The 16,840-nt window shown below is 39.1% G+C and overlaps 1 protein-coding gene across 1 annotated transcript in view; it reads left to right on the top strand.

Annotated features, from left to right (window-relative positions):
• Window positions 1-281: 281 nt before the first annotated feature.
• The window catches only part of cpe (carboxypeptidase E), a 20,604-nt gene continuing 4,045 nt past the window's right edge, over window positions 282-16,840 (top strand). The window contains exons 1-7 of the mRNA XM_007549623.2: window positions 282-706; window positions 10,982-11,178; window positions 12,477-12,644; window positions 13,318-13,435; window positions 13,745-13,927; window positions 15,703-15,842; window positions 16,197-16,296. Of these exons, the coding sequence (XP_007549685.1) occupies window positions 460-706; window positions 10,982-11,178; window positions 12,477-12,644; window positions 13,318-13,435; window positions 13,745-13,927; window positions 15,703-15,842; window positions 16,197-16,296 (1,153 nt within the window). The 5' untranslated portion in view covers window positions 282-459. The remainder of the gene's footprint in view (window positions 707-10,981; window positions 11,179-12,476; window positions 12,645-13,317; window positions 13,436-13,744; window positions 13,928-15,702; window positions 15,843-16,196; window positions 16,297-16,840) is intronic.

Below are 16,840 nucleotides of genomic sequence, written 5' to 3'. Positions count from 1 at the left end.
GTTGGAAATTACCGTGGAAATTTCTGAGTTTTCTTGCAAATTTGCAACTTTTCAAACTCATAAATGTCCACATTTTTTGTAGGAAATATTTTAGATTAATCTAAAAAAATTCGGATTCTTTTTTTCTAGCAAATTTGGGACTTTTCGAACGCAGAAATTTCAAAGTTTTTCTCAGACTTCTCGGCGGAAATCTACTCCTTTTATTTTAAAACGCTGTCATATGAACGCCTTCATTTTGGAAGTTGTGACAGGAAGTGCGGGACTTCTGTATTGGCTTCACGTCTCTCGCGCTCCTCTCAGGTACAGCAGCGCATCACGCGCAGAGGGAAGCAGAGGGAGGCAGAGGGAGAGATATTTATAGCCCAGAGCGAAGCGGCTGCGCATCGATAAGACTCTGGAGCAAGCCGCAGGCAGACGAGGCTGACTTACGGTTAAACGAGGAAACGAGAACGAGACGAAATGAAACCGCTCTTTTCTTCTTTCCTGTTCGCCGCCGCGGCGCTCGCGCTGGCCGCCGCGGCCAGTACCGGTACCGAGCCCGGGATCTCCTTCGAGTACCATCGTTACGACGAACTGCGGAAAGCGTTGGTGTCGGTGTGGCTGCAGTGCCCAACCATTACCCGCATCTACACCATTGGAGAGAGCTTTGAAGGCCGAGAGCTGCTCGTGCTTGAGATGTCTGACAACCCCGGGACGCACGAGCCAGGTCAGTTTTTACGCACACAGCCTGCGTGAAAATACGCTGAATTTATACATCCCACTTATTCTGTCGGGTTTATTCTGCTGTTGAGAAGATGTCACCACTTCTTCTGATCACATTGACACACGAGGCAGTTTGGCGCATAGCAAATTGTTTATTCTTATTGTATGGAGTGTATAAAAATACATAAAGGAAGTGCGCAGGTGTGTTTAATCTGCGTAACCAGACCCTGGTGCATCACCTCCCAGATATTCAGATGATAGATTGTAGCACCAGCAACGCAAAGCCGCCATTTTGCTGGTTGATCAGCATCTTTGAGTCGTGATTCTGGGAAAACACCTCTCTACCACACCTCAAGACTCTGAGAGATGATGAACCACACTTTGTGCTAAAGCAATTTGAAATCCACTCCTTCACAAAGTATTAAAATGAGTGAGAAGTGTTTCTTACAACCCTTATTGGCAGCCTACAGGGGAAGAGAAGCCACAGAGTTTTTTTTTTCAGTTACAAGAAAAACAAAAGTGGGAGACTGGTCTTAGATTAAAATCATTATATATATTTTTAATTTAGCTGCATTTACATATCTAACAATTTGTACAGTTTTGTAGAGAGAGGGAAAATAAATTTACACATATACATATCTCAAGTTTTTATATATATTCAAGGGAGGAGTTGAAGTATAACTTATTTTGTCCCACCTCTGTTCTAATCATGTAATTACTTTATTCTGCTTCCAGTTTTATGTCAAATGTCCCAAGTCTAATTAAAGACAGATCCACAAATCAATATATAGCTTCTGTACTCTAATGACAAAATTTTAAAAAATAAGTTGCGAACGGCCCTGCGACAGACTGGCGACCTGTCCAGGGTGACCCCGCCTCTCGCCTGAAACATTCGCTGGAGATAGGCACCAGCACCCCTCCTGACCCCACTTGGGACAAGGGTGTAAAGAAAATGGATGGATGGATGGAAATTGCGAACGAGGTTCCCAAAGATCAGACTTAAAAGTTCTCAACATACTGCTTTGAAGAAAAATGTAAAGGAGTGAAGAAAACCTAACCTGATTTCACACCTGGAGACAAGCCTGGAGGAAGGGTGACATTCTGGGTCTGCTTTGCTTCTTCAGACCCGGGATGATTTATTGTAATCGATGGAACCATGAAGTCTGCCCTATAACTACAAAGTTCTATCTTCACTTTGTGACCTTACATTCTAAGAACACTACGGTTACTCAGCAGGCCAGTGATCCAACGCACTACTTGCAAGTCCACCTTTCTAATGGCTAAAAACAAAAAGGTTTTGCAGTGTCCTTGTCAGTTTGGGTTAAGACCTTAAATAGTCCATTAATTCTAGAAAATTCTCCAAAGTGTCTGAATAAAGACAATTCTGACAGAAAGGGGCCACAGCAATTTAAAAGACCTATTGCTAGTCTTTGAGAATAAGACTTATTAAAGGGCCAGTATTATGTGTTTCCCAGGCACATAGTATCATTTTGTTGCAAGTAACTATGTTACTGCTGTTAATGTCAAATATGACTTTAAGGAGATTTTACTTTGTAATTTAACGCCTTAAAATTGGACCTCTGTCTCTTTAAAAACTACCTGAATATATAGAATAACCAGGCTTTTCCATTAATGACAACACTAAGTAGAGATGTGCTGATCAGGTTTTTTCCTGCCGATTCCGATTCCGATCACCCATGAGGGCCGATCACGGCCGATCACCAATACCGATCACATAATTATTATTTTTTTAATCATGAGCACTACCGGTTACATTATATGGAAAAAGGAACCATGAATTCACCTTAATTTAGACAAAAACTTGTTTTTAACAGTTTTTTCCAAGAAAAAACCAAAGCAGGCATTGTGCAAATTTTACTGCTATCGGTATTGCTATCTTTAACAGACTGAAAACATGAAGGCTCTGAAGAGGCTAACTAATGCAAAAAGTCAAATAAAACCTCTCAACATTGCCAAAAAATTCAAGTATAAAACTTAACATTCAAATCAAATACAAGTTCCATTATAATAAACAATCCTGAGTTACTGAATGAAAACTTCCCGATATCATGGCGGCTAGCTGATTACTGCTAGCTCTGATTGGCTGTTTCTGACTGAGCGGAGTAATTATGCAGAACAGGGAGGAGATCGATTATTTTTTTCAGAGATTATTTGTCTCATGTTATGACAGCGAAAGTTTTAATACGTATGTAAAAATAAATGTTTAAGTTAGATGCTGCAGCTTTAAGCAGAGGCCGATCGATCGGCCGATTATGATCGGTGGCCGATCGATCGGCACACCTCTAACACTAAGGGTTAATCAGGGCCAAACTGTGAACGAAGTAAATCAAAAATTCTTTTCACACATAAATTGGCTGCCACAGACTCTGGGCCTTACCTTTTTTTGTTTTGTGGTCATTTTTAATTTTGGGCAGGTGGAATCTTTATTTGCTTCCCTTTGGAGAAATTCTGCTAGAAAAATCCCAGCATACAGCCCCACAACATCAGAAAAGATCAAGTAAATAATTTGTGAGGAATTTCCTCACAAATTGGACTGAGTCACAACCAGTGTATGTTCATTTATAATGCAACCCTGTTAAATTAGTTGGATAAAAACTCTAAATCTTATTCCAACTTGGAAATTATGTTGCCTGTGACAAGTTCTGAACCAGAACCAGAACCAAAGCCAAGTCCTGAACCAGAACCAGAACCAAGTCAGGCTGAATGTAAACACCACTGGTTCTGGAGAAAAACCGGTAACACTTTATTTGAAGGGGGTTGAATAAGACTGACATGACACTTTCATAAACATGACATAACATGAATAAGCCTATTCATGTTCATGACATGTGTTATGTCATGTTTATGAAAGTGTCATGTCAGTCTTATTCAACCCCCTTCAAATAAAGTGTTACCGAAAAACCAACTGATGTTCAAATCCTACTGCCTGTACCATCCAACCAGACCAGGTGATAAGTTAATGATTTAGGATTCTCTCGTGTTGCATTCAGGTACAGCTGGGACACAAGGCTGTCACAGAATCCAAACAATTCTAAAGTGATTTAAATATGTTTTATCTTAAATACAGCCGTAGTCTTATTCACAAAAAAATGTAGACATCAACTTTGAGTATTTCCGTATGGTTATAGGCATTGGCTGTGCCTGCCTATAGCCCACTACTTTAACCAGATCTACAGTCAGCTCTATACTTTCTGCTTTTTGACATTTTAGAACAAAATGAAATGAAAATATTTTCAGAATACTATAAGTTCCACCAAAAATAAATAAATAAATAAATAAATAAATAAATAAATAAATTGTTTCATTTGTTGTTTTAATTCTACCTTCAGTGCAAATTGTTTATTTCAGACAAGAAAGCAGCTTGAGAAACACGCCTGGTCCCAATTAGAGAGGTAACGGATTAGCCTGCAGTTCTTTTATCCTTTAATGATGTTTGGGAGTGGTTCACTGATTCCTATCTTAGACAGCAACAATAGATTTGACTGTGACAAACATCAGGAAGTGATTTACTTCTTAAAAATCCTCTCCAACCTCTGGTAGGAAATAACGTTACATAACCCCTCCCCAAAAAAAGGTCATGGAGAGAATTTTGTTGGATTTTAAAAAATGTTTCATGCAGCATTTACTGCATTAAGGTGTATTTTCTCCTCCGGCAGTGTTTGATCTGGCCGCAGGACTTCAGTGCAGCTCACCTCACACGGTCTCACACACACAGTAATGATCGTACACTAAATAAGCTTGTAATAGTGTTGTGGGCGTATACCGGCATGAGTCACAGTAGCAGACCGGAGCCCTCATTACTAACAGATGAGTTTCCAAGCTGCTGCTGCTCTTCTTTTTCTCTTTTTTTTCCTTTTTTTTTTTTACAGCTCCCTCATTTTGCTGAGCAGAGCATCTGGCAGTGGAGCGCAGGAATACAGGCACAGAAATGTGGGTTTGATTTGCGGAATAAAATCCTAATCTTCCTCTGAGATATCCCTCAGATATCTGTGCACCGTGTTCACATGAAGGTGGAGCTGAAATAGCTGTTGCCAGGGCGACAGATCGGCTTAGTGCGCTGAGCCGACTGCTCGGTGATTGGCTGGCTGACTGCTTCTGAAAGACTATGGTGGTTGAGTGGATGTGTCTGTCGGTGAGCAGCAGCCATCTGTCCGCGGCACAGGGACTGCCCATAGCCCAGCATGTAAACACAGGCCACAACTAATACAGCAGTTTGTTTTGCTGTTGTTGTTTTTACAGAAAGAATGTGACATTGTGCTCTCAAAAGCATTAACTATCCTAATTTATTTTCATATTTGCATCCAAGTAACCACAGCTTCTGCTAAACATTTTTATGTATTATCAAGCCTTTGCTAAGTGTGTTTTTATTTTCACTAATTTGTGAAATTCTGTTAAAATGTGCTTGAATTTTTAGTCAAGCTGCATATTTTAACAACAAGAAGGGATGAACCGATCCAGTTATTTCAGTTCCGATGCCGATTCAGATATCTGAGGTTGAGCATCAGCCAATTGGTACAGAAAAACAGTCCTGAATTTACTTTAAACCTTTCTTTTTATAAACGCACACAGAATTGTACTGAATTGCATATTTCTTTGGTAACTGCACCAGTATAGCACACTTAAATACAACAATAGCTTTGGTCAAATATGTAAAAACAGCACAGCTTTAATTTGTCCAGTCAGTACAATTAGGAGTAAAATAAGTAATAATGAAACTAAAACTGACAAAAATAACAGGCTGACTACCTTGGTTAAATATGTAAAAATAAACTGCAACAAACCTTTCAAATGGTCCAGAAAGTGTAATTAGGAATTCTAAATATAATGTAAAATAAACAAGCCATCACTCAGAGCTCGTCTCATAAAATTAGATTGAATAGTTCGGTCCCTATTGGGAACAGAGTCTTCGATACCCGATGTAGAATTTTTTCAGTATCAGGACAAATACAGATATGAATTTCTTTGCTAGGTTTGATATTTTGTATAGATTTGACTCAGGAAAGGGAAAAGAAAACTGGCTTTATGACAAGTTAATGATAACAGAGTGCTTAAAACGCCAACATTTGTTTCTTCTGTTCAATAGATATTTTATGCTTGATCGAATCGTACATCGGAGTGAAGTTCATTACACACACTGTGTTCTGTTTGTCAGTTTTCTGTTTCCAAGTATTTGGAAACAGAAATCTGAACTGCCAATGGAAATTTTAATAACTCTTGTAATAGAAAATTTCATTTTAAGTATTTCATTTTAATTTTATCTAAATTTGGATCGACAGTGCGTTGTGTATATGAATGTTTTTCTTTAATGTTTTGTCACTGTGTAAGTGTGAGAGGGCTTGCATCTATGAGTTTATTCTCCTCTAGTAAGGGAGAACCAGAAGTTTCTGTCATGACTCCTTGTCAGCTCTCATTTCCTGCCAGTCATGTTGGGTGTGAGTTTTTTCAACAAAAGTCCAACTGAAATTGTTCCCTCCAGTGAGGTGAGGGTCAGTGGGTAAAGATGTGTCTCTGTTGTCCACCTGGTAACGGAGATCAGTTCAGACTTGGGGTCTATTTTACTGACTATATAATCAAGTGATGTGTGTCCTTCAGGGCTTTTCTGTGTTCAGTGAGATGGGTTTTCAAATGCTTTTGCTTTTGAATAAAAATAAAGACAAAGATTAATCTTTCTCTAGTTATTGGAACAGACTTTCCATATATGATAACAGAAATGTCCACTCTAAAAACGAGCAGCATTCTAGATAGATGTTTAAGAACAAAACACACTTCCACATAGAGAGCAGCCAGAATCCCAGCTGAATATGTCATAAGAGTTGAAATGCAGTGTACTAAATATAAAAGTGCTTTTTGAAATGAAATGAGTTTTGTGTAGAAAGCCAAACATCACAGAACGAAGAGCAGTTACTGTGTGCATTTTTGGACATTTTGTTCCCTTGTGGACTTGGATCCTCTTCCTGTTGGATGGAGGAGGAGGTGATGAGAAAGAAAGAGATAAAAAAAGAAAAGAAAGATTGTTGAAGAATCTGAACATATGCCCTAATGCAGACGTGACAAGGGACATGTAAGAGTCAGGTGGGCAAAAAAACACAGGAGTGTTAAGGGAAGCTGAAGGAAAGGCCAAGCTGTCAGCTTGAGGTCATTTATTATACATCAGACCACCAAAGCTCCTCATTTCCCTCTGACTTCATTCTGCTTTTACTTTCTCAAAGGAATGTCCTCCTCAAAGAAGGAATAACAGCCAAACAGAAGAGAGAAAATATAACAATAATTGAAATAATAGGAAATAAAGAAACCTCATAATGAACGATTTTTTTTAGTTTCTTAAGGCTTTTTGTAGGTTTATTTATTTATTTATTTATTTTTTTATTGCAGTGTTTGTTTAATTCAAATAACAGAAGAACATCAACAGCAACTAGAAGTTGATGTTGATGTTTGTTTTTTTTTTTTTTTTGCTTCAGAATCTTTTCAGAAATCAGTTCACCAGAAATAAAACACACCCACAACATGATGCTGCCACCACCGTTCCTCACCATGTTCTCAGTATTGTAAGAGTCTCCCTTTTTCCTGCAAAATTAATGATGGCCATCATAGCCAAACGCATCAATTTTAGTGCTATCAAAACCGTTGTTAAAGGGCTAATAGAGGAGTCCTGTTATGATGACTTCCTGAAGGAAAGAGCAGGGATTTCTTAAAGAGATAGAGGCTCAATTTCAAGGCAATGAATTACAGCATTAACTGTTTTAAGTCATATTTGATATATACAAAGTTTTTATAACAACTGAAGGTAGCATAGTTACTTGATTGTGCTTTAAAATGGCACTATGTGCCTGGGAAATATATAATACTGCCTCTTCAAAAAAGCAGGTTGAAACCTTCAGTCATGACACAACTATACTACGATACAATCCAAAAGAATCTATACATCACCGTGGTTTTCTCGTTTGTGTGCAGGGATGTCAGTAATACAAGCTGTCAGAGCTTGTATTACAGAGCTAACAAATATCTCTCCTATGATAGTGATGCTCTACTGGAAGGACCAGCAGAATGTGTTTGCTCAGTCTGCCGCTTCGTTTGTCTCCTTAAGCACCTGCTGCTGTCAGGGTTGCCACGATGATGAGGGCACTCTGATGTGACGCTCCATTACTGACTCTGTGGCCGCAGTCATTACAGCCAGGTCACCTTAGAAACCTTATTGATCACCTGTCAGACAAGCGGAACAAACAAAGTAGGATGGGCCGGTGGGGAATTAGGAGATGTGTCACATTTACAGTCAGGAGTCAGAAATCACCCGGAGTTAGAGGAACAACCCGCGTCTTTATTGATTTGATCAAATTTTGATTTTGACTTTTGTGAAATGGATGAGAAAATGTTTGACTTTTGAAACCCAGAAATTTAACATTTTTTTTAGAAACTTAATGAAATTGATGTCAAAATTTGTAAGATTTTTTTGACAGCAATGTACTCATTTTTTTCTATCTTCAATGGCCCAAATATGCAGTCGTAAAGTCCAAAAAAGATGTTATTTTTGAGGAACCTAAATAAAGTTCAGTCTTAAATCCACCTGAGATGCTGTGGCACAATCTTTAAAAAGCTACTCCTGCTCAAAACTCTCCAATGTGTCTGGATTAAAACCATTCTGCCAAGAAAAGTGAGCCAAACATCCTTCATAGTAAAATACAGCACACACCGGTGTAATCATTTACAGCATATAAAACATGGCTGTTCATGTAGAAGGGGCCAGTCTCCAGGTACAAAGCATAAATCCAACTTCTAGTAGGTGTGTGTGTATGCGTTTGTGTGTGTGTGTGCGTGTGTGCGTGTGTGTGTGTGTGTGTGTGTGCGTGCGCACGTGCTTCAAAGTCTGTAAAACCAATTCACCGGTCTTGAAACCATTAGTAGCAGAGAAACCAGATTTGAGCGTTTAAAAATAACCTTATAACAACCAGATGTGTGTGGGGGTGAATGAGTGGATGTGTCACACACTTCAAGAAACATTAGAGAAAATAAAAAGGACAAAATAAACAAGCTTTCACACCAGAATAGGGGTGGCCAAGATGGACTTAAAGTTTTATCTGAATATTTTGTGATAATAATAAAAAGGACGATAACAACTATTTATTAGTACTTTTTATATAACTGTGTGGTTCAGCAATCATAGTAGCCCCACAGACACAAATACTGCTCCTGAGAAATGCACAGAAGTGTGATTTGTATCACTAAACTGTAAACAGTGACTGAATTTAATCATATTTTCAAAGGTATTGACATATGGAATTTATGGTGACGATAAATCAGGATTCTTATCATGATAAGAAATGCATTGCAATAAATTATATAATATATGCCCACCCCTACATCTGAATAATGATTTTGATGTTATGATTGTCTGAGCAGCATCATTGAGACAAAGTAAAATCAGAGTTTTTACAACCCTTAACAATGTTGTGAGTGGATCTGAACAGCTTTAAACAAACCAACTCCCACCTCATGTTCTCCCCATGTGCCAATGAAGAACTCTGATTCTCTACTGAACAGAAGTGTTTTTGTTCCCCAACACACAGAGAAGCTCTTTTGTTTCCCAACAGCTGCACAAAACCATTAATAGTCAAACACACCATGTTTACCGGCGCCCGCAGTGGTTAGCACTGCTGCCTTGCTGGAGGAGGGTCTGCAGTTTGAATCCCAGTAACCTTTCTGCAGAGTACATGTTCTCCTTACACATGCATGCTTCCTCTCTGGGCATTCCAGCATCATATAGCAGTCCAAAATCATAAATTTAACTGATTACATACTAAATAGATGTTTGTTAGTCCTGTGTGTCTGTGTGTTGCCGTGTGATGGACTGGTGACCTGTCTGCTTCTTGTCCACATATTGCCTTACGGTGTGGTGTGAGGTGAAACAGTGTGTGAATGTGTTAATGGAGCTGTCAGCAGCCGGCGGCCCTGCACCAGCCATCAGACTGATCAATCAGTGGCTGCCTCACTTTAGTCTGCTGCCTCCAAGTCATTACTGTCTGAACACGGCTGCAGCGTTCAGCTCTGGTTAGCCTTCCAGCAGATGAGTCAGGGCAGACATTACTGCTGGGTTCCTGATGTACCACAGTGTGACAGGTTACTCTGGGGCAGACGTGTCCAAATGTCTGTTTACGGCCCCTGGACTGAATTTGTGCGGTCGCTTGAATGATACACCTGTGCAGGTGTAGTCTTTTTTTTTTATCCAATTAGGACAAAGCTATTTTTTTTAAATAAAGAGGAATCTAAGTAATGTTTTAATTGCTGAGAAATGACTTAATCTTTTTCAGTTGTCTACAGCCCAAAATAAATTAGCAAAATGGTTGCTGAGGTTTTGTATTCATAATGATTCCTACAGAAAAGTTTGACTATATTGTCTTTGTTTAATTAAAATATTTCATGCTTTGTTGTTGTTTTTAAGCAGGAACAAAATTCTTTACAAAACCTTTTAGTGTTTTTGTCATGTCCTGGGTTGCTTTGAGATGATTTGGGGTTTGATTCATTGATTCTAGTTTCATTCCTTAGTTTCTTTCTTTTATTAGAAAGAAACTGAGGCCTTGTTTCTGTTTTACCATAGATCTCTTCTTCCTAGTGATTCTAGTGTGTTAGGTTTATTACATGTCTGACTATTCTTTACTTTCTTAGATTCATTTTCTTAGTTTCCTTGTTTTAACTCTCTCACCCTTGCTGACCCTGTCTCTCCTCAGCCTTCTGCTCTCTCCCCTCACACCTGCAATCTGTTTCTAATCAGCCATCTCTTCCTTGTTCAGTAATCAAGCTCCCCAGTATATTTACCACTTATAAATATACTAAGACGATTCTTGGTAATTCTTCCCATTACGTCTTAGTTTCTTCCTGGTTCTCATTTCCCCGTTGTTAGTTTACCCTGACTTGCTGCATTGTTTCTGGTTGTTGTAAGTTTTCATGTGTATTATTAAAGAAAATTTAACATTATCCATGTTCCTATCTCCTGTTTGCATTTTGGGCCATCCACAAACTCAGTGCTCATGCCAGTTTTAGTTGGGGAAAAAATTGGCCCTTGAGTGTCCTTGATTTTGGCTCATGTAATAAAAGGTTTGGACACTAAATTGCTTTAGGGGTAGACATATCTGAATGATGACTTCTTGTGTTAAAGATAGTGGCTGTTGTCTCTTGTGCTGTCATTGGTTAAGGAAAAAACCTGAATAACAAGTGTAGTTCCTCCTCGACTGAAGTGATCTTAGAGCTGTTTCTGTTTTGTCTGCAGGTGAGCCTGAGTTTAAATACATCGCCAACATGCACGGCAACGAGGCCGTGGGCAGAGAGCTGGTCATCTACCTGGCTCAGTACCTCTGCAATCAGTACCAGCAAGGCAACGACACCATCATTGAGCTCATCCACAACACCCGGATCCACCTGATGCCCTCCATGAACCCAGACGGCTTCGAGAAGGCAGCCTCACAGGTCAGGACACTGCCTGAAAAGTTTGACAGATTTATTACACTTGCATCAAAAGTCTTTTAAAGAGGCGGCATAATGGGAAAAAAGTAAACTCCAACCTTTATTTGATTACATTCTTTCAGTGAGAAAAGTCAGAACCAAGGTTAAAACTCACAAAAACTAAGACGGAGAAAACATTTTCATTACCTGAAAGAAATAAACATGACAATTAATGGGGAAAAACTGGAACTAACTGGAACTATGTTGTGCGTTTATAAACTAACTAAAACATACTGATATTCTTCTATGAAATATATGAAATTGTTATATTTTCCTATCCAAGCAGTTTATGTCAGCTGTCTGCAAATTACTATGTTCCAGTTTCCTGCTGGCAGTGCTCATGGTAATGCACAAAATGACAACAGCAATAGTTGGGAGAAAACTCCAGTCAGTTCTTTATTCAACAATAATGGAATCTACCCATCCATTTTTCATCCACGCATGCACAGGGAGAACATGCAAACTCTGTGCAGAAAGACCCAGGCCGGGAATTAACCCAGGACCTTCTTGCTGCAAGGCAACAGTGCTACCAACTGCGCCACTGTGCAGCCCCTTACCCATTAACCAATTAATGTATATTTAATCACAATACAATACTGTGTCTACATCTAAAATTAACCAAAGTATTAACAAACTATAGCTACTACAATATTTAATAAAATAAACTAAAATTGGAATTCTTTATTTTTACCACAAAACCAAGTGATTTTTTTTAACATAGAAGATATTTATAAATATGGGAAAGTTTTTTAGGGGTTCTTTAGGTTTGGGGTCTTTACATCATAATAATTGATCACTTGCTCCTAAGCTGGATTTTCCTCTCTTCTTCTCTCTTTGCTTCAGCTCAGCCCTCATGTTTTCTGTTGGATTCAGGTTAAGTTTCTGTCCAGGGTCTTCTGTTTTCATCTGACCTCATGTTTTGGATCATAATCCTACAGAAAGGCCCCGTTTTGACCCGTTTTCAGTTTCCTGGCTGAGGCCAAAAGGCTTTAACTTGAAGCATTCCTGCTACATCATCATAATTCCTCCATCATACTTGTGGGCTTTGGGTCCTTTTCCTCATATGTCCATTGTTTAACATCTAATATAATTTCATGAGACTGTTATTTAAGTATCTATAGCACTTTATTTTAAAGTGAGGCCAGGGTAGTGTGATACGCTATTGGTACAGAATTTGTACAAATGTTGGCTGCTGTATTCAGCTGCATTAATTTGTGTGTTTGTACATTTTCTAACCTCTTCTTCCTGTTCTCCCTGCGAAGCCTGGAGAGATCAAGGACTGGTTTGTGGGCCGGAGCAACGCTCAGGGAGTGGATCTGAACCGCAACTTCCCTGATCTGGACCGCATCGTCTACATCAATGAGCGGGAGGGCGGGGCCAACAACCATCTGCTGCAGAATATGAAAAAAGCCGTGGATGAAAACACGAAGGCAAGCAATTAGTCAAAGTGATTCAGTGACTTATTTACTCAGCTTTTGCAACTCATCCCCAAGCCAGTTCCTTCCTGTTATGTCAGAGATCTTTACAGTACTAAGCAAAAGCTTCAGCCCGCCCCACAAATCATATTTTTTTCTGCTTTAAGGGAGCCAAAGTTTCTTGTCGTTTTGTGAAGTGGTCCCTGGACTTTGTCTAGACTGTCTTTTTTCCAGTCCAGTTTTTAAACAACTTGCTTTAAAATGACTAGAGGGGGAATGTCTAAAAATAGCTGACAGTAGATATTACTTCAAAAGATGCTTTTCCTGTAAATTTGGTTGGTAGTGTAGCTATTTTAGATTTTAAAAGTAACATTATTTATTTACCAACATTATTTATTTTGTATACAGATTTTAAAGGGGCAGTACTATGTAATATCAACTTTTTTGAGCTTTACATCATGTTGTAATGTTATCTCATCAAAAACATACCTGGAGTGCTGCCTTGATTCTTTCATGCATGTTTAAGAAATCCATTAATCTCCCGTGGCAACCATTAAGATGTGCACTTGGGTGGTAACAAGTGCAGGTAACATAACTACTCGATTGTCCTATAAAATGGCACTACGTGGATGAAAAGTGCACATTACTGCCCCTCCCTTTAAAAATAACATGTTTTCTGTCTTTCCAGCTGGCTCCTGAGACCAAAGCAGTGATCCACTGGATCATGGACATCCCCTTCGTCCTGTCAGCCAACCTGCATGGAGGAGACGTTGTGGCCAACTATCCCTATGATGAGACCCGCAGTGGTGAATATGAATCTTATACACATCTTTTTGTTCAGTACGAAGGTGTTTTTGTGTTTGTCATTAATTTGCTCAAAAATATTTCAGCTATAATAAAAACACCAAATACTTTATTAGTTTAGTCTCTCCTCATAAAGTTAGTTGAAACCAGAAGGAAAGTCTTTGATTTGACTCCTGCCTCTGTGTTATTACAGAGCAACCAGACTGTTGTCTTCTAATGTGGAACAGATGCATGTGTTCTGCTAACACTTTATAATGGCTGTTAAACATTTCCTGGTTGTTTTTCTTTCGCCTCACACCGATCCTTTAAAGAATCCGCCCACGAGTACAGCGCCAGCCCGGACGATGTGATGTTCAAGTCTCTGGCCAGAGCTTATTCCATGTTCAACCCCGTCATGTCCGACCCACACCGACCTCCCTGCCGTAAGAACGACGACGACTCCAGCTTCAAGGATGGCATCACCAACGGAGGGGCCTGGTACAGTGTGCCGGGAGGTGAGACTTCCTGCCAGGCAGCGTTGTTCTGGGCAGCTCTTTTCTTTCTGCTGTGTTTTGTTATATTTGATTTGGAAATCACCTGTTAAAGAGCCAGAGTGTGGGATGCAGTGGCATCTAGTGGCTTAAATCGCACATTGAAGCCTGGCTTTTTCCATGTGGGGAAATTAAACAAAGCAGGCTGGGCTGTGGTTGCTAATGCTGGACATGGATTTTTACTTGACAACATATGTTAAGAATAATAGAATTTAGATAAATTGGAATGCTTAAAAAGAAACTACAGAATGGGAAATGCATTTATTATTTTACCTATTTATTATTAGTTTTCTAAATGCTTTTTAAAAACTGATTCAAATGGTGGCTCAACAGAATAGATGTCCATCTAAAAATAAAACACAAATCTTATTGAAAAGTTCATGAATTTTTGTGACTCCATCACTAAGTGAAACATAGATTAATTCAGACACAGATGATTTTTTAACCCTTTATTTTTGTTAATTATGAAAATGTACAGTTATTTAAAACATGACTTTTGATATAGTATTACATCAAACCATTAAAAATGTTAAATACAGAAATGTGGGATTAAAGAAAAGTGTGTTTAATATTGGCTAAAGGTTCTTATTTTTAATCCGACCAATGAACCTCAATATATTTTCTATGTTATTGAGATGTACCTTCATTAGTTTAGACCAGTGGTTCTTAACCTGGGTTCAGTCGAACCCCAGGGGTTCGATGAGTCGGTCTCAGGGGTTCGGCGGAGCCTCTGCCATGGAGGTAAAGACACACTTGTGTAAAGTCGTGATGATGCGCCGTTTTGCCATCACTTGCTGCAGAGGATCACGTTACATTGCTGAGCCAGTCAGAGCTGTGGAGGAGCACTGATTGAAGGAGTTCCACTCTCAGCATGGAATTGAACTTGTGTCTTTAATTACTCACAGTTTTTACCAAATTCTGTAGCTTTCGGTGTACTTCTAAATCTGCTCCTTAGTCGCATCTTTTCGGGGTTGGTACTGCGACTAGTGGCGTGGGGGTGGTAACACAACTAATATAATTACATTACTAAATCAGAATACCGCAAAGTCTTTACTATTTATTATAAATTTTTCATTCTCTTAAGAATGTAGAGCTAATTAAATGATCTAAACAAGACCTTAAAATGGTTCCAGTTTCTCTCGATGGCCAACCTGTTGAAACCGTGGCAAATTTTAAATACCTTGGGTCGTTCCTGGACAGTCAGTTCAACTTTGTTGAAAACACTGACTATATTTTGAAGAACTGTTCTCAGAGACTCTACCTTTTAAGAATACTTAGTGATCATGGGGTGGACCCAACTAGACTCCAGTTGGGTCACCACTATGTCTTGAAATTGGAGGAAAAAAATCATATTTTATTCATCACTACAGAAGGGTTCAGTGAATCCGCATATGAAACTGGTGGGTTCGGTACCTCAAAAAAGGTTAAGAACCACTGATTTAGACACACTTGGGCAGGTTTTTTTTTTTTTTTTTAGCTTTTTAAGTTTTCCTCCTAACAGATTGCTCCTCAACTAAATTGCACAGAATAAATATCACATTATCTTCTCCAAGAAAGCTTTGAAATGAATTACAACGGTCTCATTTTAGGAAATCACCTTAAAAAAATAAATAAATAAAATTCTTGCACCTTTGAGATCCATGTGAAACTTATGTGTCTATGGGGGATTGTCAGTTATCTTCACTTGTATCATCAGTTTCCTGGTCTTCCAGCTCTGTAAAACTACTGTCCTGTTATAGGGATGCAAGATTTCAACTATCTGAGCAGCAACTGCTTTGAGATCACCCTGGAGCTCAGCTGTGACAAGTTTCCCAACGAAGAGATGCTGAAGAACTACTGGGAGCAGAACCGCGACTCCCTCGTCAACTACATTGAGCAGGTTGGCATCACTCTGTGTTTAGAAATCCTGAACGTCATCGCCTTGTGTCAGACACAGCTTAATCAAGAAAATATTCCTTCATTTCAAGTAACGAGACTCCAGTTTGTGATACAAAAAAAACTATCTGGCAGTTGTTTACAGGACAGTAAATCATAGAAAGTCACCACAGTCAAAATAATATTAAGTTGTGCATTTGTTGCTGTAAATATTACATCTTTAAAGGTATTATTATTTAATAACATAAATGAAAATATTTTGCACTTATCTTATTCTTTTTTTTAATAATGTGGTGACATCTGCCACCAGAAAGCTTCTTTGCTGAGTTTTAGAATTTTCTTTGTGCGTTGGGCTCAGACTCATCGCGGTGTGAAGGGCTTCGTCCGGGACCTGCAGGGAAGCCCCATTTCCAACGCCACCATCTCTGTGGAGGGAATCGACCATGACATCACCACAGGTAATGACCTCACAGAAAATGAATAAAGCCCCCATGACAAATCTGATGTGCAGCATGATAGAAAAAAAACAAAAAAAACACACATTTCGACAACTCAATGACCCCATCTTGTGCCCAAAACGTGTACTTCATCTTTTTTTCTGAATGAGTCTATAGGTGACGTGTTCATACAGTGAGCTGCTGAGGTACTGACGGCGGTTTCATTTTTTACATTTTGTCTCACTAAATAGAAACTTGAAGTGGTTGCTCTGGGGTTTCATGACGTTGTTATGTTCAGCCTCCACACTTTGTAAGGACCTCTGTTTGCTGCAGTTACAGCTGCTGGATGTTTAGACTATCAGCTTTACACATCTACAGACTGAATTTCTCCCCATTCTTCTTTGTAAATTAGATTTTTAAAGAGACAGAGGTCCAATTTCAAGGTTTTAATTTACTAAGTACAATTTCTTTTAAGTCATAAAAAAATTCCCCTCTCACCCTCCGTGGGTGGTCTCTTTCATCCTCTGAGCTCGGGTCCTCTACCAGAGGCCTGGGAGCTTGAGGG

Source organism: Poecilia formosa, unplaced genomic scaffold, assembly GCF_000485575.1.
Source record: "Poecilia formosa unplaced genomic scaffold, Poecilia_formosa-5.1.2 Scaffold32, whole genome shotgun sequence".
NCBI lineage: Eukaryota > Metazoa > Chordata > Actinopteri > Cyprinodontiformes > Poeciliidae > Poecilia > Poecilia formosa.
The sequence above is the reverse complement of the archived record's forward strand: the minus strand, read 5'-3'. Positions and strand labels throughout refer to the sequence as shown.